The 18536-nt window shown below is 39.9% G+C and overlaps 1 protein-coding gene across 2 annotated transcripts in view; it reads left to right on the plus strand.

Annotated features, from left to right (window-relative positions):
* Positions 1 to 9791, plus strand: part of CLIP4 (CAP-Gly domain containing linker protein family member 4) — a 31179-nt gene extending 21388 nt beyond the window's left edge. The window contains exons 11-17 of one of the 2 annotated variants that reach the window (XM_050893576.1): positions 371 to 454; positions 3689 to 3829; positions 4269 to 4403; positions 6587 to 6710; positions 7500 to 7564; positions 8221 to 8293; positions 8951 to 9791. In XM_050893576.1, the coding sequence (XP_050749533.1) occupies positions 371 to 454; positions 3689 to 3829; positions 4269 to 4403; positions 6587 to 6710; positions 7500 to 7564; positions 8221 to 8293; positions 8951 to 9275 (947 nt within the window). In that variant the 3' untranslated portion in view covers positions 9276 to 9791. The remainder of the gene's footprint in view (positions 1 to 370; positions 455 to 3688; positions 3830 to 4268; positions 4404 to 6586; positions 6711 to 7499; positions 7565 to 8220; positions 8294 to 8950) is intronic. The other variant, XM_050893577.1, reaches the window with a different exon arrangement.
* The last annotated feature ends 8745 nt before the right edge of the window (positions 9792 to 18536 follow it).

The following is an 18536-nucleotide window of genomic DNA, read 5'->3' on the forward strand; positions in this document are numbered from 1 at the left end:
AATAGTACACCTTAAGTACTATAAAAGTGAATGTTGTGTATATAATAGATGTAAATGTTTGAAAGATTTAAGTAAAACTCCTTCAATATAAACATTAATATTTTGCAGACAATTTGTTTCTTGTTTGGCAAGATAGTTTGGACTGTTTTACTGTGTTAAGGGGTTTAACATCTGTGCTTGTCCCTCAAAACAATTCTGCAGTCTTTTTAACCATTTATCAAGAGTCTAAGGAATTGTACAGTTTTACCCGTTTTATCCATGCATCCACTAATCTACAAATCTGTCGAATTGTTTTTGTATGTGACTTGTGTGTAAAATTGTTGTTCATTGTTAGGATGTATATATTTAATTGTATATATTCTTTTTACAGGCCTCAATATGGCAAAAAAAGACAGTGCTTCTGAAACCAACTTTATGACTGCTAACAGGGGAAAAACTGTACCTGCAAAAGACGGTAACTAAATTCTTTCTATTTTTTAACATCTTTGGGTTAGAAAAATTTTGGGTAGGGCAGAGGAAGGATTATTACTGCCTTACCTCTGTAAAAGACCTGTATCTACACCATAAAAAAAAGTTGCCTTGCCTGTCTGTATTCAAGTCCCAAGCAGGCTGTACACATTTAGTTTACTAGGAGTGATTTGTGTGGATGTTTGGCTGGCATTCTGTGTTGGTTTGGTAACAGCTTCTATCCAAATACATGGACAAGAATATAGACAAGCCCTTAAAGCTGAAAGCCGTCTCTTAGTAAATGATCTTACAGAAGCTCTGTGGAATTACCTTCTTAGGTTTCTGAGGGAGACCTTTTGCCCTGTATCATTACTGCTTAGATTTTGATGAAGAACTATGCACGTATTCTGTTGGAATTTTTATTCTCTCCTATATCTGTATGTTCGACCTTGTATAATAAAGTGTTATCATCTAACAGCACTTAACAGTCTTGGCATTGTATCGTGGAAGACTCATAATAACAAGCTTCAAATATGAAAAATGAAACTAGCTTTTTAAAAAGTTCCTTTTACGTATGAATAATTCTCTGCAATTATCTAGTTTCAGAACTGGATAGTGACTTCTACTGCATCAGTATTTTGTTTGCTGAACTTCAAACATAAAGGGACTTTGCTTTCAGGGGTGTCTTTAACAAACTGCAAAAGTCGTGTCTCCTTTGAGGTTTTGTCTATAAAATCATACTGTAAGTGTTGGTAAAAGCAGTATTTCTTTGAAATAATTTGAAGTGTGAATTTGAATATACCTTCTTTGAAGAAAAGCATCTTTTTATATCCTCTGTTAGTGCACAGTTGTGAGGAAGAGACTTGGGGAAGAGGCTAGTGTAAGGTATTTAAGCACTATATGATACTTTTTCAGAGGTGAGCTAAAAAACTTGTGTAGACAGAGGTTTCCAACATTGTGTTCACGGAGGGCACTTAATGGCTTGGTCTTCAGGTTCTGGTCACACAATGAAATTAATTGGCAGTACAGTGTCTCAGTTTGATGGATACAATATGGTATCTGCAATTAATAGGACTCCAAAGGCTTTGCAGGCTGTAAGTGATGTGGAGTGAAGCCTCATTTTGGGATTTAGTGGTTTAGATGATACTGCCATAAGGAAGTATTTACCTTTAGGAAAATCCAACATCCAGCTTAGAAAGTAGCTGTCAGTGGTTCTTTGTCAAATAAGAAGGCTATTTCAGCTTGGGGTTTTCCTGGAGTTTGTGCTGAGTCTGTTGGGGTTTTTTTGTTGTGGTTTTTTTTTTTTTGTTGTTTTTTTTGTTTTTTTTTTAAACCCCAAACCCCCCAAAACCCTTGACAAATTGGAAAAAAGGTCTCGGCGGGGGGGAAAGAGATGGAGAGGAGTAACGACAACTACAAAGATCTGTAGCAAGGCTGAAACATATGCCCGGTAATAGTTTGTAGAAAAGGACACAGGGATATTGAGTATTACAAGGTAAACGCAAGTCATCTGTGTCATGCTGTTGCAAAAGGGGAAACATACTGGAATGTATAAAAAGGAGTGTTGGCCGTGGGATACACGAAATGACCTGGATGCCTTACTTGGCACAGGTAAGGCCTCAGCTAAAACACTGCAGCTAGTTTTAGACACTGCATTTCAAAAAAGATGTGAATCAACTGGAAAGAATTCAGAGAAGACACCACAATAACTGGACGTATAAAACAGGACTTAGGAGAAAAGACTATTGGAATTTGTGATTGTGTGATTAAAAAGACAGAAGATTAAAGGGATAAACCAGGAAGTTTTCAAATACAAAGAACAGTATAACCCATTCTGCATGTGTAACAAGAGTAAGAGATCTTGAGCTAAACCTGTGGCAATTTAGGTTTTATATTAGGGGGAAAAAACCCTGTAACAGTGCAGATAATTATGTGGTGAAATATATTGCTGAGGAAGTCCCAGGATCTCCCTGATGGGAGGTTTTTAAGAACAGGCCAAACACTCACCTGGCGGGCGTGATCTAACAAATAGTTGTTTTGCCTGATGGCAGAGGAATGGATTATAGGACCTGCTGAAGTCCCTTCTGCTCTTCCTTCTCCCGCCCCATGATTTCCCACAAACTGAAGCATCTCAATAACTGGTTTAGTTTCAGCAGTTTTTGTTGCGTTCATGTAAAAGTGCTAGGTGATCTGACCTCCAGTGAATCCATCACTGGACTGACTTCTAAATATGGACTTGTAGTATGTGTTCACAAACGCACGGGTATATTTAAACGGTGGACGCAGAGTTGAAGTTTGCCTGTTTAGTCACCATTTATTTAGTAATTTGCATTTTCTGCATCGCTGCAGCCAGTATCTCGGAGGCTTTAGATTTCTGTCACCAGATACCTAAGCTTTTGCTTTGACCCACTGCCTTTGCCTTTCTGCAGTTCTTCACTGTTTTGCCAAATTGGAGGATTAAATTATATCTAACATGCTAACCCTGTGTCAATATCAAGGTGCTCTGTGAAAACTAATGAATTAAGCCTCTTGGAATTCTGGAAAGTTTGACAAGCAACTTTATCTTCATTTTTCACATTGAGAAACTGGGGCATAGACATGCCTTGCTGTACCCTGCCTCATTTTGGGCAGAAGTGGGTAGGAAAGGGGAGAACTGGGAGAGCCTTGTGAAAAGGAAGGAGGAAAGCTGAACATAAGTCTTATTGGACAGTTTAGACATCAGGGTTTGCAAATGGAGATAAAAGTGATTTATTTCCCATTCTTATTTTATAGTACAGATTTTAATATTAATACAGTATGTAATGGAATATAGTAGGCTTTAATCCAGACAATAATTCACTCACATAATATCACCTTCCTTCCACTTCTCATCAAATCTTTAATAGGCTGAATGCTGAAAGTGTGGTGGTATGATCTCTTATTACTAAGGCTCCCATATTTTAATAAATACGCTTGGGACTGTTTAGAACTTCCACAGAGTAATAAAGAAGGGGCTTTTGGAGACCTCTGCCAGCACTCAACTATCACCTTATTCCCAAGGCAGGGTCAGATGCACGTATGTCATTCCTGACAAGTGTTTGTGTAAATGCTGCTTAACAACTTCTAATTTTGGCTCTTTACTTTGTATTCTGCCCACTATGGAGAACAGATAACTTCCTTCTTACAGAAGCTCTCCCTGCTGTTTAATCTGTTCTTTTCTGAATATGATCTCTGAAGGACTATTTCCATTTGTGTCTTCTAGGTTTTCCTGGGTACAGCAGCTCTTCCTCTTCTACTGCCTCCTTGGAAGGCAAACAGAATTACTCCAAGAAGCGGAACTCAACTAGCAGCAATAAAAAGGCAGTGACTAGATTGTCTTCTGCCTCATCTAAAATTAGTGCTGGTATGGTCTGTTTTATTGAAGTGTATTTTCACATGGGGTGGGAGTTTACTGCTGTATTGAGTACTTAGGTAGAAATACTTGCGCTGTTTCAGAATCATAGATAGTTCAAGAAAGACACTTGGGAAGTAGTTCAACCATAAACTTAAGTTTGGCAACTTTTAAAAAGTTTTTTAGAACATCTTCAAGAGGAAAAGTGTTCTTATAGTCGGTCCCTGTACCTTTCAACTGCAGAGAAAAGGCTGCAGTCCACAGTTTTCATGCTGAAGCAAAGCAGTTCTTTTGTCTGAGCAAAATTTGCCTTGTGTTGCCATGTGTTAAAGGTACACTATGTTAAAGATAGATACTCTGTTTACCAATCAGTTGGGTCACTATTGAAGACTTTGTTGAATTTTAAAGATATAATGTCACTAATTTCAGATCTTGTTCTTTTGTTGACCAGGGTTGTATAGTTCTTCTCCAGCTACGAGGAAAAATCCTTTTGACGAAGGAGAAATTCAGGTTGGAGACAGAGTACTGGTGGTAGGACAGAGAACAGGCACTGTTAGATTTTGTGGGACGACAAAATTTGCACCAGGTATTTGCAATACTCTTTGTGTATGTTGTAGAATCAGTATGGAATAGCTTACATGTGAGCACATGAACATAAAGAGAACTCCATCTTTTTCCTCACTCCCTCCAAAAAAATTCTAAATTTACTGGTTTGTTTCAAAGTTCTTTCTCTCTCCTATGTTTCATTGAATATTTTTTACTTTAATGCAACTGCCAGGAAGAAATAATGGTTTAAAATGTGACTTTTACATGTCCACTAACACGGCCTAATTAGGAGAAATACTTTGATGTTGAAATTGTAGGTATTGTTACAAAGCTTTCTGAAAATCCTCAGTTTAGTCTCCGAAGTGGTGTATAGTTTACTGAGATCACATTCCATTTTCTCGTTACTTTTTGTAGTAAGCCTTTTTGACACAGCTCATCTCTTGCAATACTGGTACTCTTACAATGTCATATACCTGTCTCATTCTTATCTTCTTGGCGTCTTTAAGAGGGTAATTGTGAACATTTAAATCTTAACGAACAAACCTTTAGGTCACAGGACAGGTGAAAAGTTACAAGCATCTCAAAAAGCCCCAAACCCTACCACCATTTTCTCATCCTTCTCCCTTTCAGCTCCTCCCTCCCTTCCCCTTGCTAAAAAACACATTGCAGTGAAGCCAGGTGTTTTCAAACGGAAGCGAGTTGTTCTGAATTCTGGAAATTAATTTCTGAATACTATTTTTTTGCAACCAAATTCTATGTTCTTTATGTCCTTATCTATAATCTTCTTATTGCAAGAGTAATGCAAAAACAGTTGGCAAGTATTGGCGTAAGTACGTAGTTTAAATGAGGTCCATTTGATTGACACGTAAGCGGCAATACTCTGTCTTGACACTTGGTGGCATCAATATTTAAAAAAAAATGTTAGAATGACAGAATGCAAGATTGTGGTACAAGCTACGTACTTTTGTCATCCTCGCCTCTTTCCCCAACTTCATTGTAGGCAGTCCTTGCTTAACATACTGCGACTAGCTGATTCTACACTTTAATGTGATCACTCTTACCTTCCTGTTGTTGCTTACAAAGTAAACAATGAGAGAAGGACTGGTTTTCCAAATACACTGTAACAAGTGTAAAATCAGAAAGCTGTTCCACAGTCTAAGTCTCCTCCCTCTCTGCTCCAAATTAGGGAACAAAAGTTTTTTGGAGAAAACCATGGTGTTGTAAGAAGTGAGGATGGAAAGATGACAAATCTTCACCATTTGCAAACCCAGTAATTTATAGAAAATGTAACAGACATTTCAATTTTAATATGTATCAAAGCCCTGGAAGTTACCCAAACTTCATTTCTTTTGCTGCAGTGCAGATCTTTCTTTAATTCTAAAAACAGGAAGGGGAGAACTTCTGATGTACTGAGCCCTTCTAATTCATAAGCTGTCATTCCTGAGTTTCTTGAGCTGATAATTAGAATTACCATTTTATCCAGGGCCTTAGTACCAAGTGACTTGAATTAAATTTTGAATCTTTTGGGGATGGATAGCATAAGGACTGCTAATGGAGTATGAAATTTAGCACCTTTACATAATTAGCTCCCATTTATCACAGGTTATGAATGATCAAGCTTATTAACATCTTGATGCCTATTCAGTGTTCTGTACGAGATGAATTGCTGGCCAGTTCCAATTCTTACACCCTTCTCTCAATATCATACAACCAGCCTTGCAATTTGTATTAATTATAACTTGCTAGATGGAGAGAAGGAACGAATTAATATCAAAACTTTAATTTTACTGTTGATGATCTCAGATGAGGCATAAACCATGTGGTCAGAGGGCTAAAGAAGACAACTTGAACCACCACTGCTCTTCTTTCCTGTCTCCTCTTTGTCAAATAGCCACTGTTATATTCAGTAACGTTCCGTTTGGCTTTAGTATATATATCAAAGGCTTTACTTTTTCTATATTAATTAAAATGTCAATAACTTTCTTGAAAGCATATAAAAATGCTGACATAATTATCTTTAGATTCATTCTGATAGAAATTTTTGCATAGTCACATAGATAATTATTTTATAATATATATATTTATTATTGGTATCTAGACAGTTTCTAACTAGAAACTGTTTTCCTTGATGTGGGTGAATGCCAACTGTACCAACTGTCTAGATGAAGAAAAGCCTGTGGTGTTTTTTTCAAAATACCATGATTTTACTGTTTTGAAATGTAGGATTCTGGTGTGGAATTGAATTGGACAAGCCTCACGGGAAGAATGATGGTTCCGTGGGAGGCGTTCAGTACTTCAGTTGTCTTCCCAGATACGGTATATTTGCACCACCATCTCGCGTACAGAGGTGAGCACTGAAGCTGTTTTAATGTTTGTGCTGCCAAACGCTTTAATACATTTCCAGTGGGAAACACAGTTTTACAGCAGATATGGAAGAAATAAATGTTTTCTTCTGCTAATGGAAGTTTATAACCTCCATTAAAAACCTGGTGGGTTTTAGATCAGCTTTTTGAAAGCAGAGTATAAATTGGAAATGCAGCTCCCCCTGTTTCTCTCGCAGCCACTTCAAGTATTTTCATTCCAGGGCCTCTGTTTCTGATACAAGTCTGTGTTCATTAAACCTTACTTTCATGACCCAATCCTGATGCGCTGAGCTAAATTCAGTTATAAAAGGAAGTTGCCCTTGGACATGACTGGAAATACTACTCTCATTCCAGCTAACTGCACAGAGGAACCAAAGCATCCACCACTTTGTAGTCTCTTCATTAGGTTTCAGGAAGAACATCCGAGGAGTACTGTGCTCTTTCCTCCTGTATTTGTATCTAGTTACTCTGCCAGACACGTTCTTGCTTTCCTTTCCCTGAATATCCTAGCTCAGGCAAATTGTTAAAGAACTTGCCTCAAAATTATACGTGTGCTCTTGCTGAGTAAAAGGCAAGTAACTCGAATAAACTAGTTTGCTCCGGGCATCTCTTACATACCAGCCTGATTACAACTGAAATGTTAGTGTCTCCTGGGGGTGGATGGAGAAGGGAAAGAATCAGAACTTAATCAACATTTGACAAGAAGGACTCCAGCAGTAGGTTTGTTCAGAGTTGAGTTGAAATAACTTCTTTGTTGTGTTATTACTTTTCAGACTAACAGGTTCTCTGGATTCTCTCACAGAGACTTCGTCAAGTAAAATAAATCACACTTTTCCAGGTAGGAGCATAAGACACTGTGATTTGGCTTAGGTAGCCTACTGGAGGCTACCATTCTACAACCAGAACCTACTGCACAAAGCCCACTTCTCTGAGAGCACAACAGATTTTCAAGGAACTCAAATGCCAGCCAGTAGTCTGGCTGGTCCCTTCCTAAAAATGTAACCTGCAGCAGGAACTGTGGAGTACTATCTTGTTATTAACCCTATACTGGCAGAAATAATTGTGTCAGTTAAGATTGTTGACACTCTTCCCTTATTACTGTATTGCATTCTAATCAGTTAACCATAAATTGAACCTGCTCCTTAATCTAAATTGAGATTGATGAAGGGTCCATATGAAATTACTAAAACTTCCGTGAGATACTTGAAGTAGTTATTTTTCATTTTCCTTACCTAAGCTTTTTGTGAAGAGGCTGCTTCAAATTACCCTTGTTTGGTTTGTTTAATTTCATTTTTGTCCTCTCTGAAAATTTGAACATGTTATGGGCACTTACTTTCATGAGAAGTTTCATCACTTAATTTCCAAATTGGAGGGGAGAATGTGTAGCAAATGTAGTGGAAGCAGTATAAAAGAAAACACAAAGAATATGAATTCATAAAGGTTTGTTGGTTTTTTTTAAGAAGTCCTACACAGCTTATTAACCTTTCCACTTAGGTTTTAGACGCAGTCTAAGCACCACTTCTGCATCTTCACAAAAGGAGATAAACAGAAGAAACTCCTTTGTTAGGTGAGTGTTTTGAGTTTAAAATGTTTGGGTGAGCTGGCTGTTAGCTTTACTTGTTTCTTGTTCAAAAGAAAATCTTTATGCATGTATAATATCTAGACCTTTACATGTTCATTTTTTCCCTTCCAAAATGGACCAGTAGTAGACTATTTTTCCATGAGTACCCAGGAGTACAGTCCTTGAATTCAGGTTGGCATTAAAATCGTTTTCCAATTGTACATCACTGCATATTCTCCAAATTCTTGTATTTTCACACAGCTGGGTGAAGTTCAGAGGGTCTTATTAAAGGACTTCACTTCGATCACTGGTGATCCTGACTGACACTTGCATGTTAAAAAGTTGTTTTGGCTAAACTCTTTCAAGTTTATATAAATAAAATGTTTTGTACTGCTTAGTTTACCAATACTATCACCTATGGTAAATATTGTAGATCCTAGCATCAGGTGAAAGGAAATTGATTTTCCAAGTATTTCAGACTGCCGTGTGCACTAGTCTGTTAATGTTGTTATATGTTTTGCTAGTGACATGAGCTCGAAACCAATTGTTTTTTTTAAAAGGGAGTTGAGGTTTTTTCCATGCACTTCACTGAATTACAGATTTACCCTGTGTGTTTTGTAGAAACAAGACTTTTTTTTTTTTTCCCCTTCTTTTTTTCCTAAGTAGATCCAAGAGTTCTGTGTTACGGCGCAGCTGGAGTAATACCACTACAGCCAGCACTGAGGGACCAGTGAAGCTGCATGAAGGCTCTCAGGTCCTTCTGACCAGCTCCAATGAAATGGGGACAATCAGGTACATTGGTCCTACAGACTTTGCACCGGGGATATGGCTCGGACTTGAACTCAGAAGTGCCAAGGGAAAGAACGATGGCTCCGTGGGGGAAAAGCGCTATTTCACCTGTAAGCTGAACCACGGGGTCTTAGTTCGACCTAGCAGAGTAACCTATCGTGGGATTAATGGGGCAAAACTTGTAGATGATATTTGCTGAGTCAAAATGTGCTCATACAATAGGAAATAAGTATTTAAAGCACACAAGACCCCATCTAGAATGCAAACTTATTTTTAAACTATTAAATCTGCATTTACATTTTACATATATATAAGTATATATATGTATGTGTGTGTATATATAACATATATTTTAATATATATACATAAAAAATAGAGAGATTAAAAAAAGTTCAATTGCATTAAGAAGTAAAACCACTATTCTGTTTCTCTTACTGAAACAGCCCTTGCCTGGGAAGGTTATTGCAAAAGCATCTTGGGTTTGAGATGCCGTATTATTTGAATAATGTTCCAGTTAGTTAGAGAATGCGAGTATCTCCAACATTCTCTAAAGTTGCTCTGTGATTCATGCAGTATTTAAACGATTTTCCTCCATGTAGTAATGAACTGATAATGCTTTGTGCATTGCCTGCTTTTGACAGAGGAGGTGGTTAATGAGTGACATTAGTCTGGTTACCAGGCACTTTGTCAATTCCAATACCAGCTGCTAGCAATAAGAAAGCAAAAAAAAAAAAAAAAAAAGACCCCTTTTGCAAGCAGTTGTAAGTATTTAAGTATTTTTACATTTTATCATTCAGATCTCTCCTCTTCTTTTCCCCTCCTATTCTCCCCTCCAGAACGCAAAAGGGCTGATAAATACAAGGATTTGCGGTTATTCTAGTGAACAGCAGCAATTAAATAAAAAGCCTTTAAAAAGCACAAATATGCTGCATGTCAGGCTGTATAGTAAAAAGCACTTTTGTTGTATGCATTTGTAGAGGGAGCTACATATAAGAAGCACTCTTTAAAATAATGCACTTTGCACTCTCCTGGAGAGCTTTCCCTCATTTTTAAAGACTTCTTGTTTGGTGTGCTGCAGGCTCTGAGTATCACAGTTCTTAAATGCAAATAAACCCAGAGTGGAACTATAAATAATAGCCTCATCATAAATACTAAGTCTGTATAAATACAGCATGGTAATTCCTGCCAGTGGTATGGATTATATGCAGGGTTTTCAAGCAAGCTATTAACATTATTTGATTTGTTTTTGATACGTGTTTCTTTTTGTTTCCTTTGGAACAGTTTCCAGTATAAATTTCTTGTACAAGTCTTATGATAAATTAAGGATAGTTAGGTACAGCATTGTAACACACCTTGATGTGACATTGTTTGCATATCAGCCTTTTAAAACAGCTAATATTTTGTCTGTGTTTTAAACATATAATGTATTTTAATTGCTCAGCATATGTAAACATTATCTTATTGTATCAGGATGGTTTTGTGTTCCAGAACAGTCATTTTATTCTTAAATGATCTGCTTGCTTTTACCTACTTGAAGAAGTGACACTTTAAATTACATCATAATATCCTATTTTTAGACAGAATTCTGCTGCTGTTACCTTCTTTTAAATATTGCTGTAGCTATTTTTCCTGAGCTGTATTTAAAATAATGAATATTGTATTCTAACTTACGGGAATTTTTAATTGAGTATAAAAGCTGTAAATTTTGAATGTAAAAAAATTAATGCTTTATATTTGAAGATGCAGATATTCAGTGATGTACTGAACTTTACTTTGTCCAATATCTGTTTGTTGCTAGTATTAGTAAAATGAAACCCTGGTGAATAGTATGGCAAAAAGAATTTTCATTAGGCCGTTACAGAATGTACATCCTCTCACTTCTGTTCTTATGTACAAATTAGGCAAACAGGATATAAACCAGAAGTTTTTATATCTATCTTCTAGCTATTCGGTACAGAACTGCCAGTTGTCAAACAAAGCGTTTGTAGAGCACGTTTCACTGGTTTGTCCCAGCCTTGTGCTCCTGGGTGAGCAGTTTAGGTTCTGTGAGGAAACACTCATTATCAGAAATGCTGTTTTTCCTGCCTGGCAAGATGGAATGGATGTAACTGCTTTATCTGACAGGTAGCTGGAGTTCTTCAGGAGGTACGTAGGGGAATAGGTGTGTGGGTAAGGCAGCAAGCTCAGGCAGTTTGTTATAGTCAGACCATTTCTGTGTGGCATATCTTGCACAGATGAAGGAATATATGGGAATAACCTCTTTCTAAGAGTTTTCTGATTCACTGGTAACTTTTTTTCCCTCCAAGGGTGTCAGGCTGCACCTTCCACAGCTCTGTAGCTACAACCCAGTTCAGCTGGAAGTGGGGTCTCAGTGGCCTGGGCTAGCAAAGACTGCAGGACTTCATTGAATCCTGTCTGATGGGTAGAGAAGAGGGCATAGATACTATCTGAGCATCGGTGTAGCGTGCTTTCCCTTCAATTTCAGCTTCAGCTAGCTGCACGCTTCTCCTGAAAGCTCTGGCTGTAATCAGCTAGAGCACTGTAGGTCAGAGGAGCAGGTCAGGAGTGTTATCACTATGGAGCTGTTTTGGTAGCACTGAGAATCTTCTGCGAGGAAGCTAGAAGCACTGTAAATTTATGTGGCCTGAAACAGAAATAAATCAGTCCTTCCATTCCAGAAAGGATTACTGATGGCTGTCTACAAGTTGGTGATATGAAGGGATTTGTGCTTCCCTAAATCCAAGGTAAGTTGCCATAATCCTTTTCTCCAACTCTTGCAGGAGGACAGTTGGTGTCATAAAAAAAATTCTGAAAGTAACGGACAGTGAAGTTTGAAATTAGGTGCTGTGCTGAGGTCTGTACGTTCATAGCCCCAGACTGGTTAGAAAAAAGACAAATGATGCTCAAAGTCCCTATAAACCATATAAATAAAATATTATCTCTTTTTTTAAATAAACAGATGGTCCCCAGCAATTCTGTGCTGCCTGTGCAGACTTTGAGGCTTGTCCTTGTTCCACAGCATGTCTCTGGGGTCCAGTTTCAGAAAATGTACTTCGTCAGTGCTCTCAGCAATGGAATCTTTCATGCTTTGTTGGACACTGGCTGGAAAGGAGAGGTCACAGGTGTGACAGGAGGAGGAGAGCTTTCTTGAGGTGTCCCAGGATGGGGAATTTGTTTCTAGTGAGTTCAGTCCAGTTTGCACTGTTTTGCAGATGTTGACAGTAATGGTTTTCTGGGCAGGGAGCCTGGGCTTTTGAAGTGTTGCTATCAAGCAAGATCGGAGGCACAGGGATCCGAAATTGGCACTGCAGATTTGCAAAACCACCTCGTTTCTCTGACAAGTTAGCTCTGTTACCTGTGCGAGTGTTGCATACGTGGCAAGTCCAGCATTTACGTCATAGCTTTTACAGAGTTCAAATTTTGCAGAAGCCTTGTCAAACACCAGGTGGAAACTGAAACCGTGTCTGTGAAAGCCACATAGCAGAGTACCCACCTGCATCCTTTTTCCTCCCTTGCTTGTGGACAGACAACTCTGGAAAAAATGGAAATTAGAGCAAAGATTGCCAGCCAGCGCCAGATCCAAACCAGTATGTGGTGGCTGGCTGGTGACTAGCTCTACTCCTAGAAGAGCACAGGAGACCTCTCTTTTCAGTTAAGATAGGGAGGAACCAAAGTGTGGGGGAAATGGAGGGAGAGGAGAAGTGCCTGCTGGATACCTGCTCAGGAAAAAAGTCTCGTTAACTAAACCACAGCACTGTCCTGCAGGAGGATGAGCCTGTGGATAAGCAAATGAAGGAGAACAAGGTTTACAGATAAGTCAGTCCTAATTTCAAGGACCATTTCTTGAGAAAGCAGCTGCCTATGGCATAGGAGTGGTACGGGGAGGGGAAAAAAGTGAGCATTTCGGGGCAGGAGCTACCTCTTCCTGTGTTTGTCACAGGACTCAGTACTGGCACTCTACTGTATTAAAATACAGCTTATAATTTGACGTACTCAAAGTCCATGTCCAGACTCAAAGAAAAATGCTGTCTTAGGATATAAACATTTAGGAATGACAACACCCAAATGCTCTCTTCAACGATATACTTTGTTCTCTTTATGCTGGCCAGTTTCCTGTAGGTAAAAGCCAACCTTGGGGTTTTGTAATGGAAGAAACCATTCTTTCTCTGTAAGAAACTTGGTGGTATGACATTTGCAATGCAAATGCAATGCAAACAAGTCTTAAACACACTGCTGCCAGAAGGGTGGCTGTCTCAGTTTTAACACCACACCTGCTCCTTTGTGTGTCAGCATACCTTAATACTTCTGTAACTTTACCAAGTAAAAATTTATGTCCAGAGACCTTCCTTGGACACTGATCCAATCATTACACAGCCCAACACAGAGAAAGCCAGCTACAGTCATTTTATTTGTCTTCATGCCTTGTGGTTCACTACACTTGTTTACAATACAAATACACTATTCAATACAAAATACTCAATGACCATATATTAGTATTTTTCTTCATAGTATCCCTGAAGTGCACAGGCCCTTCCTTTATAAACAATGTTGCATAAACTGCTGTACATGAGACAGACACTCCTAAAATGAAGCTTGTTACTAAAAGAAGCCAGATGCAGACACTTTGACATTTTCCTGGGATGGAGTTAACTTTGGGACAGACAAACAGTGATGTCTTTGCTGCTGTGAAAGGCTGTTTTATGCTATTCCTATGTCAAGGTTCTTGTCACTCAGAAGATAGGCTCAGTAACAGGAGCAGACATGCAAAGTTAAATCCTTCATAGCCTATTTCAGACCTCTTTCTTACATCATGCAGTGTATAAACGACTGCACCCAGTGGTGCTGCAGCTGCTCTCATGCTGAGCCCGCGTCCTTTTGTGAACACACGGCGAGGGAAGCCAGTGGACCCACGATACTACGCCACTGTGAAAGGCTGACTCAGCCCAACTGATGCAGCCCTTGCGCTTTCAACATGTGGTACCTGTACCTCCCCTCGCTGCAGCAAAGCCCCTCTCCCGCCACCGCTCCTTCCACTGCTCCTCGAGGAAGCAGAACCACCCAACCTTCTTGCTCGCTTCATTTCCAGGCACATGATGGAGAAACAAGGTTCAATAGCGAAAAGGAAGATGATAGGACAACTGGAAAGGTAGAGAAACAGGCATCCCAACCTAGTTTACCTTCAGCAGCTTACAGAATCAGAAACCTACCTAACATCTATAGGAAACAGGTAATATCCACATGGAAATAAGCCATTTTCAGAGTATGAGAGTGGTAGCACAGGATTTTCCCAGCCGTGCTTTACATCCTGTAGATCATACTGCTTCCCGCTTTTCCACTGCAGAGTGAGGAAGACACATAAGACCAGAATGTAAATATTGCCAATGAAAAAGATTAACAGTCTTAAAAACAAGTTCCTCAAAAAAATTGACATTGTCTCAATAAACTGTATTTTAAAAAAATAAGTCATAGAAAAAAATGGGTAAGAAAGAGGGTTAAAATAACTTGAATTTTTTCTCCTACAACACTGTAAGCCTAGGGGGGAGGGGCTTAATAAGGGAATTTGCGATTTACACGTGCCAGGGTACTTTGGTGAACTCATGGTGACTTAAGCCCCTTCTGTTCCCTGCAGCTCTGAGAACTGAACAGGTGAATCTTTCTAGATGCAGCAATTAAAAATTCCTAGTTCGTGACTGGACAAAACGCTCTTGCTAATGGTGTACAGCTATAGGAAATGTGCTAGAATGAAACTGCTAGAGATTGGAACAGAAGAAACATGAACACTGAGCGCTTCCAGATGTTGTAAGAGAAATGCTAAAATAAATTCTATGAAGTACCTTCTTGTACAGAATTTAAGCCACAGTCTCCTTACAACTGTCGAGTGAATTACTCTACTCTCTCTCACACACACGCACATGCACACACACATGCGCACGGTCTCTCTAAGCTCTGAACTGCAGTCTGTTAGCTTTACCCCAGCACACAAAGCTGAGTTTCTGTTGTTTCCCTCTGCCCTACTTGGACTGTCCCTGGCAGAAAGCCCTGAAAGCCCTTCAGAAGCTTCTTCCTACCTCACTGAACAAACTGCTGCTAGTAATTCTTCCACCCAGGGCAAACCTGTGTGGCAACTGCAGCTCTCACACGCTTGCTGTTTAAGTGTTACATCGTTTCTGTCAGCCCTTCAGCTAATTTGAGATGGTGTAGTAATTGATAGTGCCGGGGTGTGAATTGTTACGTTAGTGACAGAGGAAACAGGTATCATTAAGGAAAGCTTTCTTCACATCATCCCAGTGATACAAATAAAATCTTTCATTGTCACTGAAATCCTGGCAATGCTTTGGCAACAGGACAGATGCTTAAAGAAGTTAAGCAATGCTATTGCAGAATGGCCAGGAAACTGTCTTTGATGCAGCCTGCACACAAGTAGCAGAGCACCCTTTGGTCCAGGCAATTAATTTATGGAAATCATTTGTCACTGATGGTGTTATCTAAACAGAAAACTCTGAGAAAGAGGATAGGCAAATGCTCCAACCCTTGTTTCTGGGTGGCAAGATTTGATTAGTATCAATGTTTACAAAACAGTTTTTGCAAACTGGGGTACTGTGCTTGGACAGTACACAGGGGTACCAAACTAAATGCCTGCAGTGGAAGAGCTCAGAGATGTTATGATTTTACATTAAAAATAAGCCCAAACTAGATTTCTGCATTCCTCTGAATTCCAAGAGTTAAGAGGGAGGATTAAAAAAAAAAAAACAAAAAACAAAAAACACACAAAAAACCCCCCTACAACAAAGCATTTTACACTGGAGACACTGGAAGGAAGCTTACTTAAAACCAACTGCTAGCGCTGAACAGTATTTATCTCAATGCACTGTACCCAGCAGACTGGAGAATTTCAGTAATAATTCACCATTTCCCCTCACCAGAATTATCTCTTCACATATTCCATAGGTAAGAAGCAGTAATGTGTTTAGCGCCTTCATTTTTTACAACTCCCATTCTGTAAGAGCATTTTAGTTGAAATTCTGTGATAAAATAAGTGCACAGCACAAGCTGCAGAGCCGTAATCACGCTATCACCATGGCTGGGGAAAGCCTGCCTTTCCCCCTTCACCTCCACAAACTTAAAAGCATCTCTTGCTGCTCATGCTTTTAAAGCTCCTTTAGAAATGCTGCCTTTAACATCATAACTTGGCAGCTGCATTTGTGCAGCATCAGAGCTGCTGCCCCAGGTCCAAGAATTAATAATTTCAGCTAGTCAAAGATCATTAACTTGGCAACTTTTTGTTCTTGTGTATTCTTTAAGAACACTCATCAGTATACAGGTCAGATTCTGTCCTCAGTAACACGTAAGAGGCAGGGCAGCAAAAACTCAGAGTGTGCTCCTATGCAAAGAAGAGCTAAAGAAAACAATGAGGAGCTTCAGCCCTTCTGAAAATGAGAAAGCTGGAATATTTAAATGAAAATTGCTATTATATGTGAATAATATACTAGTGTAAGAAATTGTTCTGATTGATAGTGCTTACCTCCTGAATTAATCAGCTTTCCTGAGACTCTAGAAAACTACCCCATTGAGTTTACTGAGCTAGAAAGAGAGAGAGACCAGTGTGACACTAACACAGCCCAAAGCTAGGCAGAATCCCTCCCCAGTGGCTATTTCATGACAAGAGCTGCGAGCCTAATAACCTTGGAGATCACAAATATTCTCTTAATTCAAGCTACAGAAGCCGGTGCGCAGCAGAACACCCGAAGCGTAACCCTCGTTATCCCCACCAAGCCCACGCAGCAGCGGTGCGATGGATCCCTAGCAGGCGAACTTGAAATTCGGAACAGCCCCTGACTCAAGCTTCCCAACACAAGAGCGCAGCCCCGTTAACCAACCACCACACACAATTTTGGCGTTCGTCTAAAAAAGGGTTCTATGTATCAGAGACATCAGAAAGGCAGGTTAGGAGAGCACACTACCTCCCCCCTCTTATTTTTTTTTTACAAGGGTGGTGGCCCAAACCAAGCCCTCTGATTTCAATCTGCACATCTCAAAGGTTAGGAGTATGTATATGTGGATTCTGGTTCCCTTATGAAGACAGGAAGCTTACCTCAGTGTTCGGATCCAGGGCCAGATTCAGAGTCACTTCACTGAGATGAAGAGTCTCGGACTGGAGAACACCTTCACATTCCTTTGCTGATGCTCCAGCGCGCCCACTTCTATGGAAATAGGCATCCCTTTTTTGGATAGCGTTCATGCTAAAACAGCTCCTTGCAACCCTAAGTTGAAGTTACTAATGCACATCTTTACACATGAGTTATTTCCTACATCTATGTTTTGACAGTACACTTAACTGGAATATTTTTCATGCACAAGGTGTACAAAAATGAGTCAATGCAGTGTTTGTCCTTAAACCACTATCATACACGTATTTTGTTAAAGGAACAAGGGCTCTAAACCCTTCAAATACAGACAGTATCTGGCATCCGGATTGTGGCACGATGTAGTCTTCCGCCTTTATGTTGTTGTTTGTACAGGGTATGTCAAAGGCCATTGAAAACCTCTGAGGTATGCAGTCCATTTTCAGGGCATGGTGAAAGTTTCTCTCATGACTATGGTCCTTTAAAACTTCACCTTGGTTCCACTTGACACGCACAAGTTCCTGATAAAGGACATTCCTACTTTTGTAGGACAGAAGGAATTTTAAAGAGCTTCACACAGTTTTAGTGTGTAAGCACAGGAAAATGAAAAGGAAACAAAAAACCCAGCCCAACAAACCCCACACCCAACCCAGAATGCCTCATAGCATCTACACCCATCCTCTATGCTTCCTCTCCTCTCTCTTTCAAGCGATGCAGTATGACCAGTGTCTTTCTATTGCCCTGCCAACACCCCCATAACCGCTGTGCATTCAAGGACTTTCGAAGACTGGACTGTAGCTGGAACGCAACTTGGGAATGTGCCATCGCGTCACCATTCAGCGCTGTTGTATCCTTTTTCGGTTTGGATAGAGGATGCTCTCCCCAAACCCACTACAACCTCTGCCAGCTGCAGGAGATCTCCAGGTGTTCCACAGCAACCACAAGCTTGGCACGGAAAACCCCAGACATGAAACACTCAAGGCAGTGAGCTGTGGCTTTACACTTAAGCAGAGAACGCACAACTGAGAAAAGCTCACAGGAAGGGCATGACAACAACCATGCGTATGAGTTGATGCAACAGCAGCTGGGCCTTGCAGGTAACATCTGTTTCCTGTATCCTCCCTCCCCCTCGTTTCTTTTACTGTATTGGGGCTCCGGTGATTTGAAGCCTCTCGGGTTAGTTGAAATTACAGCTTCGAGGGTGGCACTTTTGGAGCAAGTTGGCACAAAATGGAAGGTAATGCTGTCAGATCCCTTGCTCGTGGTGTATTGGGTAACAGGACATCTCTTCAAGGCTCAGGGGCCACAGGGGGAAAAGTCAAGAGGGTAGAGGGCTC

The sequence above is a fragment of the Gymnogyps californianus genome, chromosome 3, assembly GCF_018139145.2.
Source record: "Gymnogyps californianus isolate 813 chromosome 3, ASM1813914v2, whole genome shotgun sequence".
Taxonomy (NCBI): Eukaryota; Metazoa; Chordata; class Aves; order Accipitriformes; family Cathartidae; genus Gymnogyps; species Gymnogyps californianus.